Source organism: Perognathus longimembris, chromosome 2 (assembly GCF_023159225.1).
Source record: "Perognathus longimembris pacificus isolate PPM17 chromosome 2, ASM2315922v1, whole genome shotgun sequence".
NCBI lineage: Eukaryota > Metazoa > Chordata > Mammalia > Rodentia > Heteromyidae > Perognathus > Perognathus longimembris.
In genome coordinates, this window is record NC_063162.1 from 20,810,795 (window position 1) to 20,836,437 (window position 25,643).

At 45.0% G+C, this 25,643-nt stretch overlaps 1 protein-coding gene across 3 annotated transcripts in view; it reads right to left on the reverse strand.

Annotated features, from left to right (window-relative positions):
• Window positions 1-1,613: 1,613 nt before the first annotated feature.
• Window positions 1,614-25,643, reverse strand: part of Wbp1l (WW domain binding protein 1 like) — a 58,103-nt gene continuing 34,073 nt past the window's right edge. For 2 of the 3 annotated variants that reach the window (XM_048338349.1, XM_048338350.1), the window contains exons 2-4: window positions 14,604-14,706; window positions 5,043-5,204; window positions 1,614-3,784 (exon numbers count right to left, since the gene is read on the reverse strand). In XM_048338349.1, coding sequence (XP_048194306.1) covers window positions 3,030-3,784; window positions 5,043-5,204; window positions 14,604-14,706 — 1,020 coding nt within the window. In that variant the 3' untranslated portion in view covers window positions 1,614-3,029. Of the gene's footprint in view, window positions 3,785-5,042; window positions 5,205-14,491; window positions 14,707-25,643 lie in introns of those variants that run through there. The other variant, XM_048338351.1, reaches the window with a different exon arrangement.

Below are 25,643 nucleotides of genomic sequence, written 5' to 3' on the forward strand. Positions count from 1 at the left end.
ACAAAATCTGCTTCTGATTTTTGAGGGTTTGTAAAATCGTGGGGTTTTACAAAGTATGCCGGACATCAGAAACCAAGTTTGTAGGAAAATTCCTCAGAACAAAGTGCAGACTCAGCAGCACCACCCAGGCTGCCCCTGAGGTTTCTTTGGCCCAGCACCCTGTTCTCAATTGCTATGGGAAATCGTGGGTCATTTGTGGGCTTGGGGTGGGACTCCCTGAAGTATGAGAAAGAGGAAAAAGGAACAAAGTGTTGCAAGAGAAAAGTTCAGTAGCTGTTTGGGATTGAATTTTATTTGGGCTTCTCGCAGTGGCTAGAGCCACTGTGTCTTCAGAACAATCACAGCACAGGAAATGCGTCACCAAGACTGCCCAGAAAAGTCTGACCAGCTGAATCTTATTGCTTAAAATACACATATTCACAATAACTGACAAATGGGGACGTGCCTCTTATGGGAATGTGTTAGCATTTGCAAATCTTCCAGCTGTAGCACCAAACCCTCCACCAGCCCCTTTCTTCTCATTCACCTAGCTCAGTCAAGACACAAACCAGACTCAATCTAAGTCTTCTCTGGTCCTGACTCTTCTCTCAGTTCCCCACTTGCAGCTCTAGTTTGCTCACTCTCAGAAGCAGCAACCAGACTGTGACTTGACCATCAAGCTCAGCTCAGCCCTTGCATTTTCTTCTCCTTCCGGACAGCAGAAGCCAGCAGTCACCACTCCGGCCAGTGGTGACCAGGAAACGAAGCTTGAGAGGGTCAGAATTCATCACTTGACCAGTTAGGCGAAGGAGGATTTGTTTTGGTAAAATCTGTTCTCCTCAGAGCCACTTGAGTTGTTTGGGATTTCAAGAAGGTGGCAGGACCGGTAAGGGCTGCGGCTACACTCCCCACCAGCTTGTCAGAGCCTGTCAGGTGTCAGTGGAGGACGCTGCAGACAGTGGCACCGGGGTGTCTGCCAATGCCTCCTAGCAATCCCGAAGTCAAGCTCTGGGCCACAGCCAATCCAAGCTCGTCACTGAAGATGCAACCAAGCTCTTGTCCCAGGGGCTGTGGCCACTCCGGTGTGCTGACATGGAGGGCAAGGGCCAGCAGAGGAAGGCAGATGGGTCTGGAGCACGTTTCCATGTACAGGGAAGAGAACACAGGCCTCTGAGTGTCCACGGAGCAATGTGCAAATTGCAGTGATTAGAGCGAAACCTCTCCCTGGAAGGCAGTGTCTCTGGCAAACACAGGCGGCTGCCATGGACATGCTGCTGAATACATCCAAGTACACAGGCAGACGTTTGTTCGGTAAACAGTAAATGCGTAAAATAAATTACCTTGAGGGGCCATACCTGCTCCGGATGTGCTGAACGTGAGCAGAATGGCTGCCGTTCAAAGTAGCTTCACAGAAACACAGGGCTCGGAGCTCACACACAACATCCACCACACAACATAAACACATGGATACACACACACACACACACACGTACACACATCACTCAGTCACTGTGCACAGACTTCACTTTGTTCGACACGGATTTTGGTTTTGTGGCATCCAAATGCAGACACTCATTCGCCTCACAGTCTTGGATCTGTCTATTGTTGTATATATGTTGTTTTTTAAAATTCACTTTTTACCATAATGTCAACTCCTAGTCTGAATATCATCGTTCAAGAGGGGAGGAAGAACCAAACTCTTATGAGCAGGGTTGGATGGGGAATGTTACTTTCAGCAGCTTGCTTCTTTCCCAGTTTTCCTATCAAAGCTCTACTGGTTCTCTGAAGGCAAACAAGAACATGGATCTGTGGTCCTGCTGGAGGCAGCCCTCCACTCCTGCCCGGGCCCTTGGGACTCTACACAGGCTACAGGAAAATGAGGTACCCCATGCAATCCGCAAGGGGCAGAAACAGGCCATGAGAACCACAGATAACCAAGGTGTCTCTTCCAAGTGGTCAGTTGAAAACAAACAACAAGACTTAGAATCAAAGAGGAAATACTGAGAGAGCCAGGCCAAAGGGCTGCCTTTCCCAAGATGCACAGCTTCCACGGTCCACCTGTTCACAAAGGACAGAAAGACACAAAGGCCCACAGACCATGTGCTTGGGATAGGTGAGGACTGCTCACCTGTAGACACAGGCCCCAGGGCAGAGATGCAGGAAGCTGCACCTGTGTCCACCCCAGATCTAGGGCCTCCTGCTCACAGAAAGCCCAGAGGCACCACCACCACTCGGGCTTGCCCATGCCCACATTCCCTTCTGAATCAACTATAGCCAGGCTCGTTGAAGGCCATTGTGTCCAGAAGCGAACTGCTCCCTGCACACTGGTCATGTTCTCATTATCAACTGGCTTTTGTTATATGTTGGGCAGCATAATCTGAATCAGCTCCAGCAGGTAGAGCCTAGCAGGAAGGGGCTCCTCAAGGATGCACAACAGTGCACTGAACTTGTTGTCTGGGATCGGAGAGCCTGACAATCTACCGGATAACCTACCTATCCGGCACCTCTCATCCTTCTACAGGATTAGCTCAGTGCCAGCTCTAGATACTGGCAGCCACTCGTTACAATACCCAGGCCCCTGGGGGGCTTCCTTCTTCACGCAGGGCCAAGATAAGCTGCCACTCCTGGACTGAGGATACAGCAAAGTTCTCTAAAACTAAAACCAAGCATAAATCCACTCCACCACCAAGGATCCTGTCAGGGCACAATCCCAGCCCCCACTCCTTGGGGGCTTTGTAAAACACACATCTCCCTGACCCAAGCAGGTAGGTGAGATATGACTTGAAAACAGAAGAGGGGCATGAGGAATGAGTGACAGAACCAGCTACTCAGTCCTCCACAACACTGCGCTTTTGTGAGGGGAAGGCATACACACCCCAAACTGTACCTGGAGATGGAGGAAATGTAGGAAAGGAGAGAGGAAAACAAACAAACAAACAAAAAGAACAAAGTGGCTGTACCACTTCTTCTGAAAGTCACTTAATGCTTCTCTCATGGGTCTTCTCTGCCCTGGTCACTTGCCAAATTCTCAGGTACAGGCAAATCCTGGTCTAGCTGGGGGAGCTGCTGCTCTGGGAATTTGGGGAATCCTGCTCATTGATGGTGTTCAGCAGCAGGCAGGCGGGTGGCCGTGGCAGGTGGGAGTGCCCAGGCTCTCGAGCCTGCTCCTCAGAGGGTTGGCAGAGCCCTTCCTCCTCATCAATAGGAGGTCGCACATGGCAACTGTCACAAAAGTCCAGGGGACCATCCAAGGCATCATCAATAAGTGTGCTGAACTCTTTGAGGTCATCGTCATGGTGGCCTCGGTTGCACACACACACCTCAATGCCCGAGTCGCCTGTGAAGCGGCGATGTCTGCCGGGCGTCTTGTCTTTGCTGTCAGGGAGTGCGCCGCCATGTTCTGAGCTGGAATCTTTTAGCAGCTGCTCCTTACATTCTGAATCCTTGTCCAGGAAGGCCCCGGGGTCCAGCTCCCCGAGGCCAGCCATTGAGCCACTGGGCTCCATTCCTGGGGCTTTACTGGCTGCTTGGTCAGCTGGCGCGTCGGAGGGCTGAGGGTCAGAGGTGCTTGGGGATCTTGTGCTGCTTCCGCTGGGCCGAGACAAGGGGCTACTCTGCGCCCCCTGAGAGCCCCAGGTGGGATCAGCACCTGGAGGGCTGCTGCCTGCAGGGCCACACTGAGACGGCAGCGGCTGCTGGGGCTGCGGCTGCTGCTGTAGTTGGAAGGCACTATATGGTGGGGGAGGAGTTGGAGGTCGGTTCACCACTTCCTCATAAGGAGGTAGTAAATAGTTTGGCAAAAACCCTAAAATGAGGAGGCAGGGAGGAAAAATTACTGCATTGGCCATCAACCTAGGACACTCAACAGTGGTACTGTCCCTCCCCACTCCTGCAGCAGAGCCAACAATTGTGCACAGTACAAGGGACAGTTTGACCTAATCTGGCTTAACTTCTTGACCTCCGAGAGCCACTAATGCTGTTTCATAGGCAAGGACTTCCTGTCTACTGGAGTTAAGGCACAGAGTGAGGCCAATAGGACCAATGGCTAAGAAATCAGTTCTCCCTGGAACAGATCTGTTTCCATGGACACCCAAGTCTGATGTTTCTTGCTAAGATTGCACCCTCCATCTACCCCATAGTTCTAAGAGATGCACCAATCCCTCACCACTTACTTCTTTTCTATACCTTCCAAATATACCACCTGGAGGGTCTGTATTCGTTTTCTCTCTCTCTTTCTCTCTCTCTGGGAAGACAAAGGCTTCATGTTGACTCAAGAGTAGATGGGTTACTAACCAAGGGTAAGGGGCATCTGTCATCCACAACTCATTAAAAACATCTCAGATGAGTTACTTTTTGAACATGTTAAATGCCTTGAGGCATATACAAGATGATGTTATTATAACTTAATAGTAGTTGCTAGCATTTATTGAGTACTTGTTCTATGCCAGGCACTGTGATAAGTAGTTAATCCGTCTGGGTGTGGAATTCAAACATCTGTGATCCTTTTGTTTTGTAGAACACATTGCAACAATCTTGCCAGTTGAATCTCCATGAAACATCTGAGAGATCCTGTGGGTGCTCTCATTTGAGAGATCCCCTAGGGAGGTCTAAACGACTTCAGTGAGTCACCAAGTGTCTTGATTTTCAGGAAGTCGTAATACTACCTACACGTGCCCGTCTCATGACTGCTTCCACTAGGCACAATACAAGGTAGTAAGGAAAATGGGAAGAATTTAAGATACCAAACTCTAAATTTCAATGCACATTATAACCTATCCTGATTATGCCTTAAAAAAAAAAAAAAGAAGAAGAAGAAGAAGAAATCAGCTGAGCAGCAATCTGGCCAGAACCCAGCCAGTGTGAGCTTGGAAATGGAGTAAGGGAATCAATCATATCCACAGCACCTCTGGCCCTGGACTTGCAAAGCCCTGCTCTGGGTGGGAGTGGGAGTGCATGTGTGTGTATCCCCCTATGCCCACAGGGGCCCTTGCTACTGAAGCAATCTGGACCCCAGCTCTGTGCTCCTGAGGGTGGAACAGGGTGGCTCTTGGTGTAGTACGTACTGAAATAAAATGGCAGCGCTGAGTAATTGTGGGCTTCCCGGTAGGCGATCAGGTTGATTTCATGTTGCCGCTGCTGAGCCTGAAGGCGGTGCTTGGCTCGGCGGTGATGACAGACGCAGCAGCAGCTCAAGATGATGATGATGGTCCACACCAGCCAGAACCCTGAGGGATGGAGAGGCGAAACAGAGGCAGGCACACATAGTGAGGACCAGCCAGACATGGCAGGGCTCATGCTGGCACTGTCATAACTCATGGTTACTTTATGTCTAAGCCATGTGGTTCATAATGTTATCACTACAGCAAAAGATGAATGGTACAGAAGAGGGCAGGAATGTGAGGACAGCACAGGAGCAGGGCTTCTCTCCTGCTCCATGGACAACCAGGTCCTGTGCTTTAGGGTTTTGCTTTTTTGTTTTTTATTGCTAGTCCTGGGGCTTGAACTCAGCCTGTGCGCTGTCCCTGGCTTCTTTTTGCTCAAGGCTAGCACTCTACCACTTGAGCCACAGTGCCACTTCTGACTTTTTTCTATATATGTGGTGGTGAGGCAAGCACTCTCCCACTAGGCCATATTCCCAGCCCTGCTTTAGGTTTTTGAGGGCATAAAATATGCTCTTCTTCCTGTCTTAATAGATCTGAGAGAATGCTTTTGACTTCCTTGGTGCCCCATCCTAACTCCTCTCGCTCCTCTTCTATACACCAACTCAGTCTAGTTACTGAAAGGGGGTTCAGAGGTGTCCCTGAGATGTTTCTCATAAGATCAAAGGCTTTCCTCCACGTGTATATCTCTGTAATACAAGAATTACTAAAGTCAGAGGTGGAAAAATTCTAATTACCTCAGGCCAATCTCTTCCTGAGAGTGCTAATGACTTCCTACTCTCTCCACTGCTGTCTATAATCCAGTACAATTCCATCTCCCACCGCCACAATCTACTCCCACCTCGCTTTGGCCTGCACTTGCTTGCTTAGACTCGGGGCCATAAGCAGCCTCCTTTTCCTCCCTACTCCAGGGAGAGCTGGGGGAACAGAGGGTCCATGGTTCTTATTTCTCTCTGTGCTGGCTCTACAAGTCCATTAAGAACACCTCACCAATTTTTCAAATATCTTTTTTTCCCCCAGGATATGATTGCACTTTCGCAGTGCTTAACTATCTTTTGAATGAATGCTTTTGCTTAAAACACCGCACACAAATGGGGGGAAAATTTTTTTTTAAGGTGACAGGCTTATGAGAAAGCCAATTTATTCTCTCAATTATTATTTTTGTTTTCCAATCCTGGAGCTTGAACTCGGGGCCTGGGCACAGTCCCTGAGCTGCTTTTGCGCAAGGCTAGCACTCTACCACTTGAGCCAGAGCTCCACTTCGGCTTTCTGTTTATGTGGTACTGAGGAATTGAACCCAGGGATTCATGCATGCTAGGCAACCACTCTACCACTAAGCCACATTCTCAGCCCTTCTGCTCAGTTTCTCCATTCCTGAATAACTTCAATATTATTGCATTACACATTAAATACATATTTTAGTCACCTACTTTGTGATTATAAATCCATGTTTGCAATTTTTTTCTTGAGACAGACTCTTCACTATGTGGTCCAGGATGAGCCTGAAACAATCTTCCCACCACAGCCTCACAAAGGGTGAGATTACAGGTATGTACAGTCATATCTGACTGTTACAATTTTTTAAGTATTTCTATGTGTCTTGTTACAGGAGCACAACTGGATTTTATTTTTTTTTAATTCTTGTAGAGCTTGAACTTGGGGCCTGGGCATTGTTCCTGAGCTTTTTCACTCAAGGTTAGTACTCTACTGCTTTGAGTGCAAGCCACTTCTGGATTTCTGATTTTCTGGTAGTTAATTGAAGATAAGAGTCTTATCACCTTTCCTGCCTCTGCTGGCTTTAAACCAGGATCCTTAGATCTCATTCTCCCGAGTAGCTAGGATTACAGGTGTGAGCCACTGGAACCCTGCTTTTCCTTCACTTCCATAATACTACATTTCCAAAGATACTTAGTGATATTTAGTATATAATAGCTAACAAATCTCCCCACAAAGCTTCCCTTTACCAGGTGAGACATGAGAGTAATATAGTCATCAAGCCCTGGAAAACTCGTAATACAAAACTTCACAGCACTTATTATTATTATTATTATTATTATTATTATTATTATTATTATTAGTGGTGCTGTGGTTCAAGTGGTAGACTGTTAGCCTTGAGCACAAAGAGGCTTAGGGACAGCACCCACCCAGGCCCTGAGTTCAAGCCCCAGGACTGTTAAAAAAAAAAAAAAGTCTTAGATTTGTCTGCTTGGGCTGGCTTCGATCTTTGGTTCTCTAAAACTATAGGTATGAGCCACTTAATTTTTTACTGATTTTTTACAGTGAGGCCTTGTTAAAAAAAAAAAAAGTAGAATCAAAGGGCAGTGGGCAGAAGACTACTTTCCTTTATCCATCAACAGACAGAAAAGCTGCATTTCCAGCCAGAATTTACACTGTAGTTAAGTCTCCTGGTTGGCCCTTCTCAGATTCACTACTGGAATTTGCTTAACTCTCATTTTTTCCTAGCAATTAATGGCTGGCTTAAGAGTAAATCACACTGGAGAACCTTTGCAGAATGGTGGAGAGGCCAGGAAAAAGCTACAGGAATGAACTAGCTACCAAGGTAGGTCTGCAGCCTTCCTCCCAGAGTGAAGAGTGAGTATAAATAAACACAAGCATTCTATTCTGCTGACACACACCAGAGTCAAATCTAAGCGATTCTGGCCTACCTATTGTTTTGTATTAATCTTTTATATTCTCCCAGGTTATTTTATCTTTTTTTTTCCTCCATCCAAGACCAGGACTTGAACTCACTATCTGATGCTTTACGCTCATTGGCAGGTGCCCTATCACTTGATCCATGACTCCAACCCATTGTGCTTTTTAACAACAACAAAAAGCCAGAGTCTTTTTGGACCGAATTGGTCTTGAACTTATGAGGTCATGATTCTTTTGTTGCTACTTTCCTGGCTTCTTTTTGCTCAAGGCTAGCACTCTATCTCTTGAGCCACAGCACCACTTCCAGCTTTTTCTGTTTATGTGGTACAGAGGAATCGAACCCAGGGCTTCATGCATACAAGGCGAGCATCATTCCTAACTTTTAAATTGATGCCTTTAGTAAAAATAAATGTCTAGGCACTGGTTTTCGTGTTCGCTAAATATTCCTGGTTCTCTTGGGTCTGTGAATTGGCTTCAACTTCTCTACCTATTGTGATCGAGTAAGGCTGTGGGACTGACTTAACTACTAGAATGGGGTTAGAAGTGACCTAATATCACTTAGAAGCTACACATGTCCTGCAGTTATTACGACCCCCATTAGTCTTTCCTTTAGAGTTCCTGATGGTCACTTCAGAATGAGTCTAGGTCCCCGAGGATGGGGGTATGACTCAAGCTATTAAGAGTGCCTGTTGGGTGAGAATGTTGGAAGGGGTGACATCAATGTACTCATAAAGTGACACAATGAACTGATACTCCTTTGCACAGCTATCTAAAGATAATAAAATAGCTTACTACTTTTTTTTTTTTTTTTTGGCCAGTCCTAGGGCTTAAACACAGGGCCTGGGCAATGTACTCCACTTCTGGCTTTTAGAGGGTTAATTGGAGATAAAGAGTCTCAAGACTTCCCTGTCTGGGCAGGCATCAAACGGCAATCCTCAGATCTCAGCCTCCTAAGTAGCTAGGATGACAGGCGTGACCCACTAGTGCACAGCTTTATCTTCATTTAGTAGGAAAGCAAGTAGAAAAGCAAGCAGCAAGTTCTGAGTTAAAACCCCAGTATCACACACACACAAAAAAAATATCTTGCTGCAGGGATTCTTGCTGCAGGGATCATTTGTCATGCTAAGTAAAATGGAAAACATGTTTTTAAAAACAATCACAGTCCAATGTAGGAACTGAGTCATGTGCCCTAGAGTTCACTACAAACTTGGGAAAATACCACTCCTCAATTGTCAGGAAATTCCTCATTAGAGAGTCAAAGCATACTGTAAGTTAGCTCTACACACATGCACGCACGCACGCACGCACGCACGCATGCACACATAGCTCTCAGCAGGAGCTCCTGCCACTGCCACCGTGGAAATGGCCTGAATTGGGAAAATGAAGACTTCAGAGACCTGCAACTTCACCTGAAGGACAAACCAACTGTCCTCTAAGTGTGATGGTAAAAATGGAGGAGCACGTGATAACCATTTCTCTGGCTTTGTGATCTTGGTCATTTTGCTTACTTCTCTTATCTGTAGATGAGGGTGTAATGATGTATATTAGATTTGGTCACTGTAAAGGTCTAAAATAAGCTAATAAATGTAGCATACTCAGAGGCCGTGCCTATGTAGGCAAAACTCTCTAATTTATGATTGTTGTTACAGGCAGAACCACAGGTGAGAAGGATTTCCTTTAAAATTCCCTTTTAACCCCCAAAGTATTCCATAAAATAACATGGGTAAGGAAAAAATCCAAAGTCTGAATCTAGGTTATATTCTTGGCAAAATTCTCTGGAAAACCAGGCAACTCCTATTTACTGAGCCCCCTGCCATGAACAAGGTGCTGTGTCAGCTGATACCAGCTCCCCGGCTCTGAACAACCTGCCTCTATCCAGAAGTCTGGACTCCAGGGAAGCTGAGTTCGAGCCCAAGTTCCTCAGTGGCCAATGGCATGGACCTTCCTTTAGAGCAGTCAACACCGAGTATCTTAAGATAAAAAGAATTCAGTTTGATAATAAAAACTTTTTTTTAAAAGATAAAAAAGAAGTTCTGTTGGGTACTGTGGGCTCACATTGTTAATCCTAGCTACTCAGAAGGCTAGGACTGAGGTTCGATGCTAGCCCAGGCAGGAAAGTCTGTAGAATCTTTTTTTTTGCCAGTCCTGGGGCTTGCACTCAGGGCCTGAGCACTGTCCCTGGCTTCTTTTTGCTCAAGGCTAGCACTCTGCCACTTGAGCCACAGCACCACTTCTGGCCGCTTTCTATATATGTGGTGCTGGGGAATCGAACCCTGGGCTTCTTGTATACAAGGCAAGCACTCTTGCCACTAGGCCATATTCCCAGCCCTCTACAAGAGTATACCTAACTACCAAAGTCAGAAGAGAAGCTGTGGTTCAAGTGGTAGAACATTAACCTTGAGCACAACAAACTCAGGGACATGCCCAGACCCTAAGCTCAAACCCAAGGACCACCACAAAGGTAGGGGAGGTAGGTAGGTAGATAAACTGACAGAAATTAGCTTATAATGTATACAAATATCACATGGTAAAATGCACAAAGATGTACATTTTACATGCCAATTATATTAATTATATAATTAAATATTAGGTTAAAAAGAAAACCCACTAAATAGCACTGAGTGAATTTACTAATTACCTGTTTCAAATCACCTCAGGAAATTCCATTGCCCTTTCTCTTCATATAAGCCAAGAGAGGGAAATCTGAAACTTGAGAGATGAGGCCAACTCTACTACTTCTCAATAACCAATGGAGCAGTTCCTTAATGCCTCTAGCCTGAAGAAGTAGGGACAACACACATACCTGGAAGGCTTGTTTCTCAGGGGAAATGAGAGGATACAGATGGAGACTCTCCTTAGTGCCTGCTACTCGTGAGAATTCTATCCACATAAGATCCCTCACATAAGATCTCCCATTATTTCTCAGGCAGGTACCACAGCTCAGGGCAGTAGTTTTTACCCACAAAGCCTGTCACCTGCAGTCTTGTGCCATAAGCATAAACCTGTATGTGGACTTCCTCCATATATGTAAATCCTACCACCTACCTCTGCAAGCCCACTTCAAATGCTATCTCTTCCACACAACCTGCCCAGAACCACAGAATAGATCATACATTCCACCGTCAAACATCTTGTCTTTTCTTTCTTGCTAAATTACCTTCCTGATGGCAAGAATTATGTGTGTATACCTCCAGTTTCTAGTACACAAGCAGTCACAGCATTAGCTAAGGCCTTACTAGAACTGCATATTCTCGTCTATCGCAAACCTGTTTAAACTCTGGTATCCATCAAACTCTAGTATCCACCAAAGTCTAAGACCACTGGAACATGAGTTTGTGAATAACTGACAGAATGATGTAAAAGTGAATGGAGGCAGTAATAACAATAACCAGATCTTTACAAACTCCATCACTATGCTGAAAGACAAGATTGTGGGGTGGGGGCAGTACCTGGTTCTTGCATGCGCTAGGCATTATGCTTTACCACTTGCAACATGCCCTCAACCATTTTTCTTTTATTTTTTTGTGACAGGCTCTCATAACAATCTTACCTATTCTTCTGTTGTAGCTGGCATTACAGGTAAATATGGCCATGCCCAGCTTAGTGGTTGAGATGGAAACTCAGTAACTTTATGCCCAGGCTGGTCTTCAACCTCAGTAGCTACCTAAAACTACAAGAGTATACCACTGCATCCTACCTAAAATAGGATCTTCGGTTCCCAGCTCATGTGGCATAGAAATTGGTTTAGTATGACATACTGAAAGCTTGTGGATCAGTGTATGTCTGTGTGTTTGTATAAAGTGTGTATGTGTTAGCACACAGGAAAATTCAGTGTAGTAATTCTGTGTAGGGATGGTTGAATTAGCATTTGGTGCTAGATATAAATGGCTTACACTTATAACCCTTAGCTGCTACACAGGAGGCTAAAGCCATCCTTGGAAGAAAAATATACAAGACTCCATCTACAATAAACTAGCAAAATGCTGGTCTGGAGGTATGACTCAAGTGGCAGAGCACCTAGCTGTGGGCAAGAAAGTTGAGCCAGAACCCAGGTCCTGAGTTCAAGCCATAGTAGCAGCACAAAAGGGGGAGGGGAGTAAAGGGAAGGAGGTAAAATGAATGGTACTTTCTCCCCTAAGACCTTTACCATAGGACTTTGCCTGATGAAGACTCTGCTAGGGCTGACGCCTGTAATCCTAATTACTAGGAGGCTGAGATCTGAGGATCGCAGTTCAAAGCCAGCCCAAGAAGGAAAGTCCATGAGAATTCTTATCTCCAATTAACCACCAGAAAATCACAAGTGGAGCTGTGGCTCAAAGTGAGCACTAGCCTTGAGTAAAAGAGCTCAGAGATAGCACCCAGGCCCTGAGTTTAAGCCCCACAACCGACCCCTCCCCCACTAGAAAAAAAGGAAAAAGAAAAGGCCAAAAGTGGTGCTGTGGCTCAAGTGGTAGAGTACCAGCTGTGAGCCCAAGAAGCTCAGGAACCGCGTCCAAGGCCCTAAGTTCAAGCCCCAGGACTGGCACACAGACAAGCACGCACACACACACACGCACACGCGCGCGTGCGCACACACACAGACACACACACACACAAAAACTGCCAAAGATTTGCTAGCTCTAGTTTTTTGTGTTTTTTTTTAAATCTTCCACAGGAAATGGGGTGGGAAACCAACCTCTTTGCATTTCTGGGAAAGTTGAGAGGCACTTACAAGAAACATAGCTTGAAGCAACAATAACAAACAAAACAACAGCAACAAAAAAAGACAGTGTTGTTTACAGCACTTAGGATACAGAGGCAAGAGGATTGGGTATTTGAGGCCAGGCTTAACTACATAGAAAATTCCATATTAGCCTGGACTACCTCACCAAAACAAACAAACAAAAAAAGCTCTGGTAAGATTTTTAATGTATTATTTCAACACTCAACTAACCTCTTACACCTTTCCAGCAGAGGCCATTCCTAGCATAAAGAGGAAAACCAAAGCTTTCATGAGGAACAGAATTACATACTCAATGTCTCCTGATCCAGAAGCTACTACTAGCCATGTGCTGGTGGCTTACACGTAAAATCCTAGCTACTCAGGAAACTGAGATCTGAGCATTGCAGTTTGAAGCCTAACCTAGGCAGGCAAATCCAAGAAATTCTATCTCCAACTAATCAGTGAAAAACTGGAAGGGGAAGTGTGGTTCTTAAGGATTAATCAGCCCTGAGGGAACAAGCAGGTAAGACCTTGAGGCCCTGAGTTCAAGCCTCACTGCTGGCAAACTCAAAGCCATTGCTGGGCACAGTGAGGGGGACATTGTGCTTCTTCCAGAAGCTGGAAAGCACATGCTAACATTTCCAATGGGGAGTCCACCTTCCCTGAGCAGATGTTGGTCTCTGCTGAACCCCCTTCATTCCCCAACTGACCCCTACATGTAAGACAGTCCAGGAGGCTGGCTCTATCAGTCTGAAATGGGGCCATCAGCAACTCTGTTCTTTTCTGCAACTGACGCTTGCCTGGGCAGGGCCCCAGGAAAATAATTTACAGCTCTGTGGCTTTTTGGCAGGTCAGCTTCAACTTTTGTTTTAACAAGGGGTGGAAGACAGAACTTGAACCCATTGGTTATCTGCATTGTAAAACATTTAAACATGGTTGGTCTACCTGCTTGGCACTTGGTGCTCTTTAGTCCATTTTTCATCCCCACCCTTTCTAAAATATCAATGGTTTTGTGCCCTCGTTTGCTGCTACTATATGCAAGGAAGCCTGGTAGGGACCTCAGGAGCCCTTTCCCTGCACTGGGCTGCCCTCTGAAAAGCAGAATAGCCAGTCTTTAGTCCTCAAAAGGGAATAGTGAGGTGAGGGTGAGGTCTGGCAGACCCGTCCTTCTGGCTATGAGAGACAACTGCATCTTTCTGGAACAGACTTCCCAAGAGTCCTAGATGCTTTCCTACCACATCGCTGATTTGAGCAGGGATTGGGGAATGGGAGTCCCAGCCAGGTACCAGTAACAGTAAGGGGTGAAATTTGGCAATCACCTTGAAGAAGTCTATACTTTCAAGAGATGGTCCTAAGTACTACAGTATCCGTCACTGGGGGCCTGTGTGCCCTAAGGACGCCACCACATCTCAATTCCAAAAAAATTCATGGTACAAGGTGTGTTAGGTGTAGTCACCCTGGGTCACTCCCTGAAGACTACATTGGTGTCATCTCTGTTGTCCAGATGTGGGAAATGAATGTAGTCCTGGCCTCAGTCAAACCAGTGACAAGATAAAGTTTGTCTCCACAAGATCTTCTCTCTGGAGGAGGGCTCTGGGGGCAGAGGAAGATTCTGTTCTAAGAGGAACCCTGGGGAAGGAAAGTGGTTAACTCCATGAGGCTCTCCAGGGGAATTCTGGAAACCTGGTTGGTTCTGTGATAAAATGGCACTGGGGCCATCTAAAGTCCAGCAGCAATCTCATATGGCAAAGAGGACAAGTCTGGGCTTCTGGGCTGGCCCAAGGAAGGGTTCATAATGTTGTCAACTGCTTGGAACATGGAAGAGAGAGCATCAAAGAGAACCGCAGGCAGCAGCACCAGCAACAAGCTGGTTATTGTAGCCTCCAAAGCCTTAAGACCATATTCCCTGAGCTTCAGCCCAGCGTCCAGACAGTACCAGAACCCTCCTCCTCTACAAGTGAATTGTTTCTGGAACACATAACCAGATTCTACTCACCAACACTGTCCCCAAGAGAATCAGAAAAGGCTGGCCAGCCCATGGTTTCCCAAAGAGCAGAGGCAGTAACCGGGACCCTAGGATGCCAGGAAGCCCCTGGGCAAGGACTTACACCAGAGTTCATAGTAGTAGTTGCAGCACTGAGACTGTCCACAGCAGTGTCCTGTGTCACAGATGTAGCTTTGATTGTTGGTACCCACACAGGCTTCCTTATCCTAAAAATTAAAAAAAAAAATCAAGAAGCATTACATCATATTAAATTACACCATTTAGATAACTACTTTCCTTCTCATCCCCCTCCTCGTGATCTGCCTCTCCATAGCTAAAACTGTATCAGTGATTATTCCACGGAGGACACAAGAATTAAAACAACCACCATACACAACACCAGGGTTTAGAGAAGCAAACAGATTTATTAATCAAGGAAGAAGATTCAGCACCAAAAGCCAAGTGGTATAGAGTGAAGTCTCCCCAAGGCAGGAAGGAAGGGTTGCTTTGCTTTCTTTTGGTTATTGTTGTTGGTAGTGATCATAGAGCTTGAGCTCAAGACCTGGGAGCTATCTCTAGTTCTTTTGCTCAAGGCTAGTACTCTACCATTTTGAGTCACATCTCCACTTCCATTTTTCTGGTGGTTAACTGAAGATAAGAGTCTCACAGATGGGAGCTGGGGATATGGCCTAGTGGCAAGAGTGCTTGCCTCGTATACATGAGGCCCTGGGTTCGATTCCCCAGCACCACATATACAGAAAACGGCCAGAAGTGGCGCTGTGGCTCAAGTGGCAGAGTGCTAACCTTGAGCAAAAAGAAGCCAGGGACAGTGCTCAGGCCCTGAGTCCAAGGCCCAGAACTGGCCAAAAAAAAAAAAAAGAGTCTCACAGACTTTTCTGCTTTGTCTGACTTTGAACCATGATCCTCAGATCTCAGTCTCCCCAGTAGCTTGAATTACAGAAGTGAGCCACCAGCACCTTGCTTTCTTTGCATCCAAGTAGAAACATTTGAGTTCCCATGTTCAACTCAGATGGTAGGAAGATGATGAGTCTCTTGAGGTTAGCACCATGTCTTCAGTGAAACTGCTTTTCTGTGAAACTTCCGGGAATAATAATGTCATAGAGACTCTAGGATTAGCACGTAGTCTGTCATTCCACTTCCCCTTCTAAACACATGCTGTCCAAAGTTATTTATTACAGTGAAATTCAAGGGGAAGGAACCTTCTAAAATTCTTCTTTCTTTAGGAAAGTGGCCACCTGTATGGGGTGACCTTGTCTAATTTCAATTTGCTAGATTTTGTTTATCAAATAATCTCCTAAGAATGCTGACAGGATCTAGGACTCTTACTGTCCCCAGCAGGGACAGCCACATAAAGGGCACTGCTGAGTAACCAGCCAGCAGTCTGCCAGCTTCTATTCTTAGCCTGGGTAGGTAAGGTGTGTGTGTATGTGTGTTTGTGTGTGTCTATGTGTGTGTTTTTATATACACATTTCACACATAAGAAGATATGAATTACTGGGCTGGGAATGTGGCTTAGCAGTAGAGTGCTTGCCTCACACCCTTGGGTTTTCTTGCTCTTTAAAAGCCTAATTACCGGGCTGGGGATATGGCAAGAGTGCTTGCCTCGTATACATGAGGTCCTGGGTTCAATTCCCCAGCACCACATATATAGAAAACGGCCAGAAGTGGCGCTGTGGCTCAAGTGGCAGGGTGCTAGCCTTGAGCAAAGAGAAGCCAGGGACAGTGCTCAGGCCCTGAGTCCAAGGCCCAGGACTGGCAAAAAAAAAAAAGCCTAATTACCTTGGAAGTGGAAGAGGCACTCGATGACTAAGTGCCAGCCTTGAGCCAAAAAGCTAAGGGGAATGTGAGGCTCAGAGCTCATGCCCCTGTATCAACACTTAAAAAAAAATTTTTTTTAAATAAGTCTTACCTCCTGAGATAAAAATGTTGGGAGAATGACACATGGGAAAAGTGAGGGCTTCCCAATATTGCATTATTATGTTCCCAAGCCCACCCAAAGACATCTAAAGACACCTACACCTAGCAGGCAGCTGGAGGACCCCCTCGGATGCTGGTGCAGTGAAAAAACATAGAGCAACGCTTGCTGCTTTTGCTGGAATCCAGAGTCTCTGGCTTCAGAGCAAAACACTCTTTCCATAAGAACATCAAAGTTTCTCCCAAGTTCACCAAGCCCTGCAAATGCCATTCTTCTGGCACTAGCTTTTAAGAGCAAGTTCAAAGTGTCCACATAGTTTCTAAAAGAGGTTGTGCTGTGCTGCCTACACACAGACACATGAAAGAATCTAATGACCCTTCTGGAGAAAATTCACCAGATGAGGCCCAGGCTGAGTACAAGCAGCCAACTGGACCTACACGAGACGTGCAGCAGAACACGGTTGAAATCTAAACAGCGGCACCCTTATGACCTACTGGTGTCAGCTTTTTCTCTTGGCTCTTCCACTCCAAGGCAGGAGGCCTGGTAGAAACAGGACCTCCTATTCTTTGTTGCCCCGCCTGTACTTTCCCAGGAAGACTTAGTTTTTCAAACACACTAACCCAGCATATCCGGTCCCCCATCCAGTTCTCCTCCACCTCTCTCAAATACAGGTGAAGGTCTCAAGGCTTCCTGGATTCATCTTGGTATGGGAATTGTCTTTCTGCTGTGAGCATTATGTAGAACAGGAAAGCTCACTGTGGTCATGTGGGTTGCCCCAGACACAAGGAGAATTGAAAAGGAACTGGAGAATGCAATAGAAAAGTCAAAATGAACAGTTTCAGCACCCTTTAGGATTATCTTTGCTTTTCTGCTAAGCATCTTCAAGCACATTATATGTATTACGTTGCACAAAGTCCTGAATAATAAATATGTGTCTTGCCTTGCTCCTCCACTTCCAAGAGGATGAAACGGAGAATGACCTGCGACATCCCTGTGGACATCTCTCCAACCCCAGGGCATTGCAGGCTGCTATGAGACCATGACTACCAGACTTTTAGGAATGCCAGGCGAGCTGAGGTGCAGCAGAGCTCATATGTAACATATACTGGCTAGGTGCCAGACACTGTTCAAAATGCTTTCCAAGCTTTTGTTGTTGTTGTTGTTCAGTTGTGGGCTTGAACTGGGCGCTGTCCCTGAGCCTTTTCACTCCAGGCTAGCATTCTACCACTTTGAACCACAGCTCCACTTCTGGTTTTCGTTTTCTTTTTTTTGCCAGTCCTGGGCCTTGGACTCAGGGCCTGAGCACTGTCCCTAGCTTCTTTTTTTTTGCTCAAGGCTAGCACTCTGCCACTTGAGCCACAGAGCCACTTCTGGCCATTTTCTATATATGTGGTGCTGGGAATCGAACCCAGGGCTTCATGTATACAGGGCAAGCACTCTTGCCACTAGGCCATATTCCCAGACCCCCACTTCTGGTTTTCTGGTGTTTCATTGAAGATAAAAGTCTCATGGACTTCCTGGCCAGATCTCAGACAGACTTCTGAGTAGCTAAGATTGAGCCATCTCTGCCTAGCCAGACTCTGAAGTCTTAAACATTAAGCTACAGCCTACTTAGATAAAGCCATACCTCTTCAGTTGCTTTCCATTCTTAGCTGCTTAAAAATCCTAAACCAAACAGGATGATTTACCTTTTTGGCAGAAAAGATAATGGCTCAACCCTTGTAGACTTTACAAACAATATACCTTATCTTCTGAGCAACAAGATCCGGGCCATGCATGAGACCTCTCCCTTCTTGCTCAAAAAGTCAAACTTTCCTTCACTATTCTTCTGAAAAGTAGAACAGAACTCAGTCTTGGTATGGAAAGCAGGGCTTGCATTTCTTCCTTCAACATTTTCTGAGTGTTTCACCATAACTGCTCTGAGTTGGGGTGGGATGGGGAAGACAACAGGCCCATAAGCAAACACCACCAGGGAATGGTCCCCATGAAGCTTTGTAGTCTAATGAAAGATGATAAAAATAATCACAAAGATCGAACTGTATCTAAGTCTATGAAAGAGAAGATTTAGAGAGTTAATCAAGAAAGCCCAGAACTGCTTCTGGGAAGAAGGTAAGATGAAACTGAAATCAACAGGATAACTAGAGAAAAGGGATTTAAAGAACATTCCAGGCAGAGAAAATGGTATCAAATCTCATTGGCTAGGAGATGGTTCAAAAGATAGGTAGGGAAGTTAGGTAAACAGGAACCTTGCAGTGCTGGGAAGTGAGAAGATCAGACTTGCATTTTAAAGTGATCATCTTCCTGGTTAAGCTTCCATTCATACAAATTCCATGGCTTAAAAAAACAAAACAACAACAACAACAAATATACCAAGCACTGGTGGCTCAACCTATAATCCTAGCTACACAGGAAGCTGAGATATGAGGATCACAGTTCAAAACCAGCCCAGGCAGGAGAAGCTGTGCTCCAATTAACCACCAAAAAACCGGAAGTAGTGCTGTGGCTCAAAGTGGTAGCATGCTAGCCTTGAACATAAAAGAACTCAGGGACAACACCCAGGCCCTGAGTTCAACCCCACAACAGAAAAAAAATAAATAATAAATAATAAATGCTAGAAACACAGTACTTGTCAAAAGGGAACTTTGCATGGAAAAAACAAGTGTTCTTATGCTGAGACTGTCACTTCAGGAACAACTGCTAGGATCCCCACTGTTATAGGTCCCTGCTGCCAGCCCTGGGGCCACAGAGCACACATGGTCACCAAACAAAACAGGCACAGCCAGGGGCTGGTGGCTCACGAGCTTACTCAGGAGGCTGAGATCTGAGGATCATGGTTCAAAGCCAGCCTGGGCAGGAAAGTCCATGAGACTCTTATCTCCAGTTAACCACCAGAAAACCAGAAGTAGAGCTATGGCTCAAAGTAGTACAGTGCTAGCCTTGAGGCTAACAGCTCAGGGACAGTGTCCAGGCCATAAGTTCAAGCCCCACAACCAATTTAAAAAAAAAACAACAAAAAAAAACAGGCACAAAGAAACAAACAAGACCAACACCAAACTGGAAAGATCATTTTTTACAATGGAAAAGACTTAGCAATATGACTTTTGCACACATGCAAAAAATTATCTCATCTCTTGCGGCAGCATAAAGTGTTGGATGGACAACATTTTCCTTAGCAGTTTCCATGTCTTGTAGTTACTATTCTTAGTGGAGCCACTGTAAAGGTCAATCTAATCAGTGTAGGAACTTTCTCAGTACCAACATAAAAGGAGTCACTGGGCAGTAATGGTTCCCCCAGGCATAGTTTTAATTTGCGAATTTATGGTGCTACAAACCGTGCTAGGAACTGGCTGATGGCAACACCATCTTCATGTTCTTAGGAAATCAGTAAAGTTTTAAAGTTTAAGAGTGAAAAGAAGCAGCACTGAAGTCTACCACTGAACGTTTAAAGCACAGGTGACAACTTTCTTGGCAACTTGATATGAATGACTTTGGAGCACTAACTACCTCTGGCTCTCCCTAAAAGGACAAATTTCTAACAGAAACGTTTGGCTCCAGCCAGGTACCAGTGGCTCACTTGTATAATCCTAGGTACTCAGGAGACTGAAATCTGAGGATGGTGGTTCAAAGCTAGCCTGGGCAGGGATGTTCATAAGACTCTTACCTCCAATTAATGACTGAAAAGACAGAAATGGAGCTGTGGCTCAAGTGGAAGAGCACTAGCCTTGAACAAAAGGAGTTCAGGGATGGTGCCCAGACGCTGAGTTCAAGCCCCATGACTGACAGAAGGAAGGAAGGGATGGGGAGAGAAGGGGAGAGGGGGAGGGGGAAGGGAGAGAGGGAGGGAGGGAGGGAGGGAGGGAGGAAGGAAGGAAGGAAGGAAGGAAGGAAGGAAGGAAGGAAGGAAGGAAGGAAGGAAGGAAGGAAGGAAGGAAAAAGAGAAAGGGAGAGAGGTGGGCTGGGAATGTGGCTTAATGGTAGAGTACTTGACTTGCATGCATGAAGCCCTGGGTTTGATTTCTCAGTACCATATAAACAGAAAAGGCCAGATGTGGCGCTGTGGCTCAAGTGGTAGAATGCTAGCCTTGAGCAAAATAAGCTCAGGGACAATGCTCAGGGCCCTGAATTCAAGCCCCAGGACTGGGAAAAAGAGAGAGGAAGGAGAGAGAGAAAGCCAGAAGTGGCGCTGTGGCTCAAATGGCAGAGTGCTATCCTTGAGGAAAAAGAAGCCAGGGACAGTGCTCAGGCCCTGAGTTCAAGCCCCTGGACTTGGGGAGAGAGAGAGGGAGAGGGAGGGGGAGGGGTAAAGTTGGGCTCCTAAGTTACTGAACTATGCACTGGCTCCCTCTTTTCTATCTGACCCCCCTCCCTTGCCATGTGCTAGGCACTCTGTGGGATGATACAGCTATAAGCAATGAGCAAGAGATATTGGGGAGGGGGAATCTGCTTCTAACAATACAGCTAAGCAAGTAATTTTAAGGTTTTCTACTTCCAAATCCTAGAAATACTGGCTATGTAACAATATTCTTTGTAAGCTGAGCTTACAAAGAAAACCAATAATGACATCACTCATAAGTGAAGCAGGCCTTTCTGGTTGCCTGGAGAGTAGGCTGAATTGTTGGTTTGGGCCCTGTAAAACCAGGAGCTACAATTGAGACCCAATATGCATCTGGAACTCTCAAAAACAGAACAGATTAAGGGGGGAAAATAGAGTACGGTCACACAATGATAATAAGAAAGGGGCAGAGAGGAAAAAGCTATCTCTGGTGATCTGATCACAGGCCTTCCTTCAAATGAACTTGACATTTGCATTGTACTACTTACAGGTCGGAGACTCCCCAAGCTAAACATCTAACACGAAAAGGTGATCCTACGCTGGGTGTGGTGGTGCATACCTATAATTCCAGCACTTGTGAGACTAAGGCTTCAGAAGGATCACAAACTCACCGCCAGACTGGATTACATAATGAGACTGTTTCAAAAGGGGGGGGGGGGGAATTGGTCTCAGGCTGGCATCAGGTCTGCAACATACATAAAATGTAAAGCCCTGAAGAGATCTACCCTCACCGTGAAACTTGAAGGATTCCCACAAAGCTCTGCTTAAGATGAGTTCACATTCCAATACAAAAATTTACAAAACTAAACCGTATGCAAAAGTAATATAAACATTACAAACAAGATTTGGGAGATTCAACAAATAGCAGAATATTCTACCTGAGGGAGAAACAACTAAAAAGATAGGATCTGATAGTGCATGAAGTGTAAGATTAAAGCCAAAGAGGAATAATTCAAAACATATGAAAGAACCTTTTTCTTTTTGGTCATGGGCTTGAATGTCCTTCAGGGCCTAGGCACTGTCCTTGAGTTCTTTTGCTGAAGGCTAGCACTCTACCACTTTGAACCATAGCTCTACTCTGGTTTTTTGGAGACAAAGAGTCTCACAGACTTTCCTGCCTGGGCTAGCTTCAAACTGAAGATCTCAGCTTCCTGAGTAGTTAACATTATATGCCTAAGTCACCAGTGCCCAGCTGAGAAAGAACATTGATTTTTTTTCTTTGCCAGTCCTAGGGCTTGAACTCAGGGCCTGAGCACTGCCCCAGAGCTTCTTTTTGCTCAAGACTAGCACTCTACCACTTGAGCCATAGCACCACTTCTGGCCGTTTTCTATATATGTGGTGCTAAGGCATCAAATCCAGGGCTTCTTCATGCATGCTAACCAAGCACTCTACCACTAAGCCACATTACCATAAAGAACATTTCCAAAACAGAGGAGCTAGTAGCAGATAAATTTGAAGAAAAAAGTAAAAATAAAATTCATTGAGAAAGTTATTGGAATTAAAAGCTCAGCATATGATTTTGACAGAGATTAGACCAAGTTAAAGAGAATTATCACACCGATCTATAGAACAGATCTGAGAAAACTATCCAACAAATGCTTCTCCCAATTAGGAAAACATGGTAATGGGAAATTAAAAACAAGAAGTTCAAGAAAGTGAGGCGAGGTGATAATTGAAGAGATAACTGAAAACTTTCCAGAACCAGTTAAAAATAGGGAAATTTCAGATAAACTCACACTTAAGCACATTATATGACACTACATTGTTTTTGTGCTGACACTAGGGCTTGAACTCAAGGCCTCAAGCTCTTGCTTGGATTCTTTGTTCACAGCTGGCACTCTACCATTTGAACCACACACCTCCAGTCCAAGGCATATTATATGAAACCGCAGAATAGACCAAAGACAAAAAGATCTTAGACATATCCTAGTGAACAACACTGACTAGTAACAAAATTAGCAGTTGAATAGTAATAAGTTCCACATGGATAACAAAACAGGAAGCCAGAACAAAAGTTTAGGATGGAGATGGGGTTGTTAGGAAAGGCCTCTGTGAGGAGGTGGCATTTCAAGTGAAACCTGAATGGTCCGAAGGCCCCTTCTTAAGCAGACCTGCAGGAACAGTCCCAGGCAAAAGAAATGTCAGGCTCATGCAAAGACATCAAAGTAGGAAGGAGCCAGTGTACTCAAGGAAGAGAGAGAAGGGTGGCTGAGTGCAGAGGATCTCAGGGATACAGATAAAGGAGAACAGAGAATGAGCAAATGCCCAACTTCAAATGCCTTATATCCAAAGCATTAGTTAGTTTCTCCCTTAGATCATGGTGGAGATTTTAATAGATATAAAAATATTGGTGCATCTCTTAACATTTACTCGTCAAAGCCCCTCCCTTTTTATTGGTCCCAGACAAAAGCAACAGCTACTGCAGAATAAGCAGCCAAACCAATTTTCCTTTCGTTCTTAAAACAAGAAAGCTTTCTACAAAGGAAACCAAATCTAACATTGCACATTCTGCTGAGACAGTTTTTTTTTTTTCTAATTTGGGTACTGCTCGGTAACCAAAGGATAACAAAGTCATCATAAACAAGACATATTTTAAAATAGCAAGATGAGGAAAAATAGCAAGCATCTTTAACTTAAAATAAGCTCTTTTTGCTTTATTCTAAATAGAATCTTCAAATTCTGAAAAGGTAGTACTTTGAGTGCGAGGACCTTGGAAAAAGATTTATAGGTGGTCATGACAAATACTCTTTAATAAAGCTTCATAGATTTACCTATACTTTTATAATCAGAAAGCTAAGATCATGTTATTCCTAATACTACTGGTTTTTAAGACTGTTCATGAAGCTAAGGGAGTGGAATTTTTCAAGGGCAGATATTCTGAACTGAGTGGAAAGAGATTACTGAAGAGTTGGGGATGGAAGAATAAAATCAAGAAGAATAATGGAACAAGAGTCCTGTCCTACTGTTTCCATCCTGTGAGTCTAATCTCTTTTTCTTGGGTAGTAGGGTTGTTGTATAGTACCTTCTGTATGCTCTACAGTACATCTCATACCTGACAATTACTAAATTAGTTAGCTAAAGGAGCTCAATTCCATCCATTCCGATAAAGTCATTGCTAAGCAGCTAACCAAGATTCTGCCTCAAGTGCACTAGGAAGCTAGGGGAAAATGCAGTTTTAAGCTATTTAGTTGAATTCGGCAATTTTCCAAAAGAGTGAATGAATAGACTAGGCTAGGTGGGCAGATTCCCCTAACCAAGCAGTAAAATTGTCTTACAAGATTTAGCCTCCTGGCTTTGGTCTGACAGTGTGGTTTAGACTGTAAAGGCTCTGACTCAGGCACATCCAATCCCCACTCTCTAGATGGAGTCCTCTAAAAGGTAAAGCCAAAGACAGAGCTATTGATATATTTGAGCAAAGCCTAGAACAGAGGCAGCATGCTTCCAGACATGCCTGCAGTGTGTACTGCAAAGAGACATTCTGAGGTCTCTGCTTGGGAGAACAATAAGGTCTATTTACTATAACTTGAGAATTTGCTTCCAAACAACAAAACACACTTAGCCAACAAATGTAATAGAATAATGGATTAGTGTGTTTCCCAAAATGTAATTCATGAAATCACCTTGGATATTTGTTAGGAATGCATGCAGACTGAGCCAGGTCTGGTGATGCAGGAGAGTCAAAAAGCCAGCTTTGGGGGGAGAAGGGGGGTAGCAAAGTTAGCAAGACCCTATCTCCAAAAAAACAAAAGGGTTGGTATTTTACATGGCACAGAACTTACCTACCAAGTGTGAAATTCTGGGTTACATCCTCAGTTTGGGGTGGGGGGGAATAGACTGGGAACCTCTGGGGACAGTGGATGAAAAGTTGTCTTTTAAAGAACATGCTCCTGGGGGCTGGGGATATAGCCTAGTGGCAAGAGTGCCTGCCTCGGATACACGAGGCCCTAGGTTCGATTCCCCAGCACCACATATACAGAAAATGGCCAGAAGCGGCGCTGTGGCTCAAGTGGCAGAGTGCTAGCCTTGAGCGGGAAGAAGCCAGGGACAGTGCTCAGGCCCTGAGTCCAAGGCCCAGGACTGGCCAAAAAAAAAAAAAAAAAGAACATGCTCCTGGTTATGTTTATCCCATAAGGTGACATTTGAAATCCACTGCCCAGGATGCATCCTAAGCATGGCCTCTAAAACAGAGTGAGGGAGGGAGGGAGGGAGGGAGTGTGTGTGTGTTGTTGTTGTTTTGTGTGCCAGACCTGGGGCTTGAACTCAGGGCCTAGGCACTATCTATGGGCTAGCACTTTACCATTTGAGCCACAGCTCCACTTCCAGCTTTTTTGGTAACTAATTGGAGATAACTCTCCTGGGCTTTCCTGCCACAGTGGCTTTAAACTGCAATCATCAGATCTCAGCCTTCTGAGTAGCTTGGATTGCAGGTGTGAGCCACTGGTGTCCAGCTCTATGGGTTTTTATTATTGTTGTTATTATGATTATTTGTTTGGCCAGTCCTGAGGCTTGAACTCAGGGCCTGAGCACTATCCCTGGCTTCTTTTTGCTCAAGGTTAGCACTCTACCACTTGAGCCACAGAGTCACTTCTGGCTTTTTCTGTGTATGTGGTGCTGAGGAATCGAACGCAGGGCTCATGCATACTAGGCAAGCACTCTACCGCTAAGCCACATTCCCAGACCATGTCCTAACACAGTTCACTTCAAGAGTACTTCTTAGGATCAAGGCATGTGAAGTTATTTTTATTCCCTTTGCTTCATTCCACTAAAAAATATGCATCTTTTGTACAACTACTTAAAAACATTAAAATGCATAACAAATCATAGGTATAAATGTTGAAAAGAGGTAGCACATTAGCTTAGTATACTGTCATCTAGCCAGTACTGCCACTTCCCA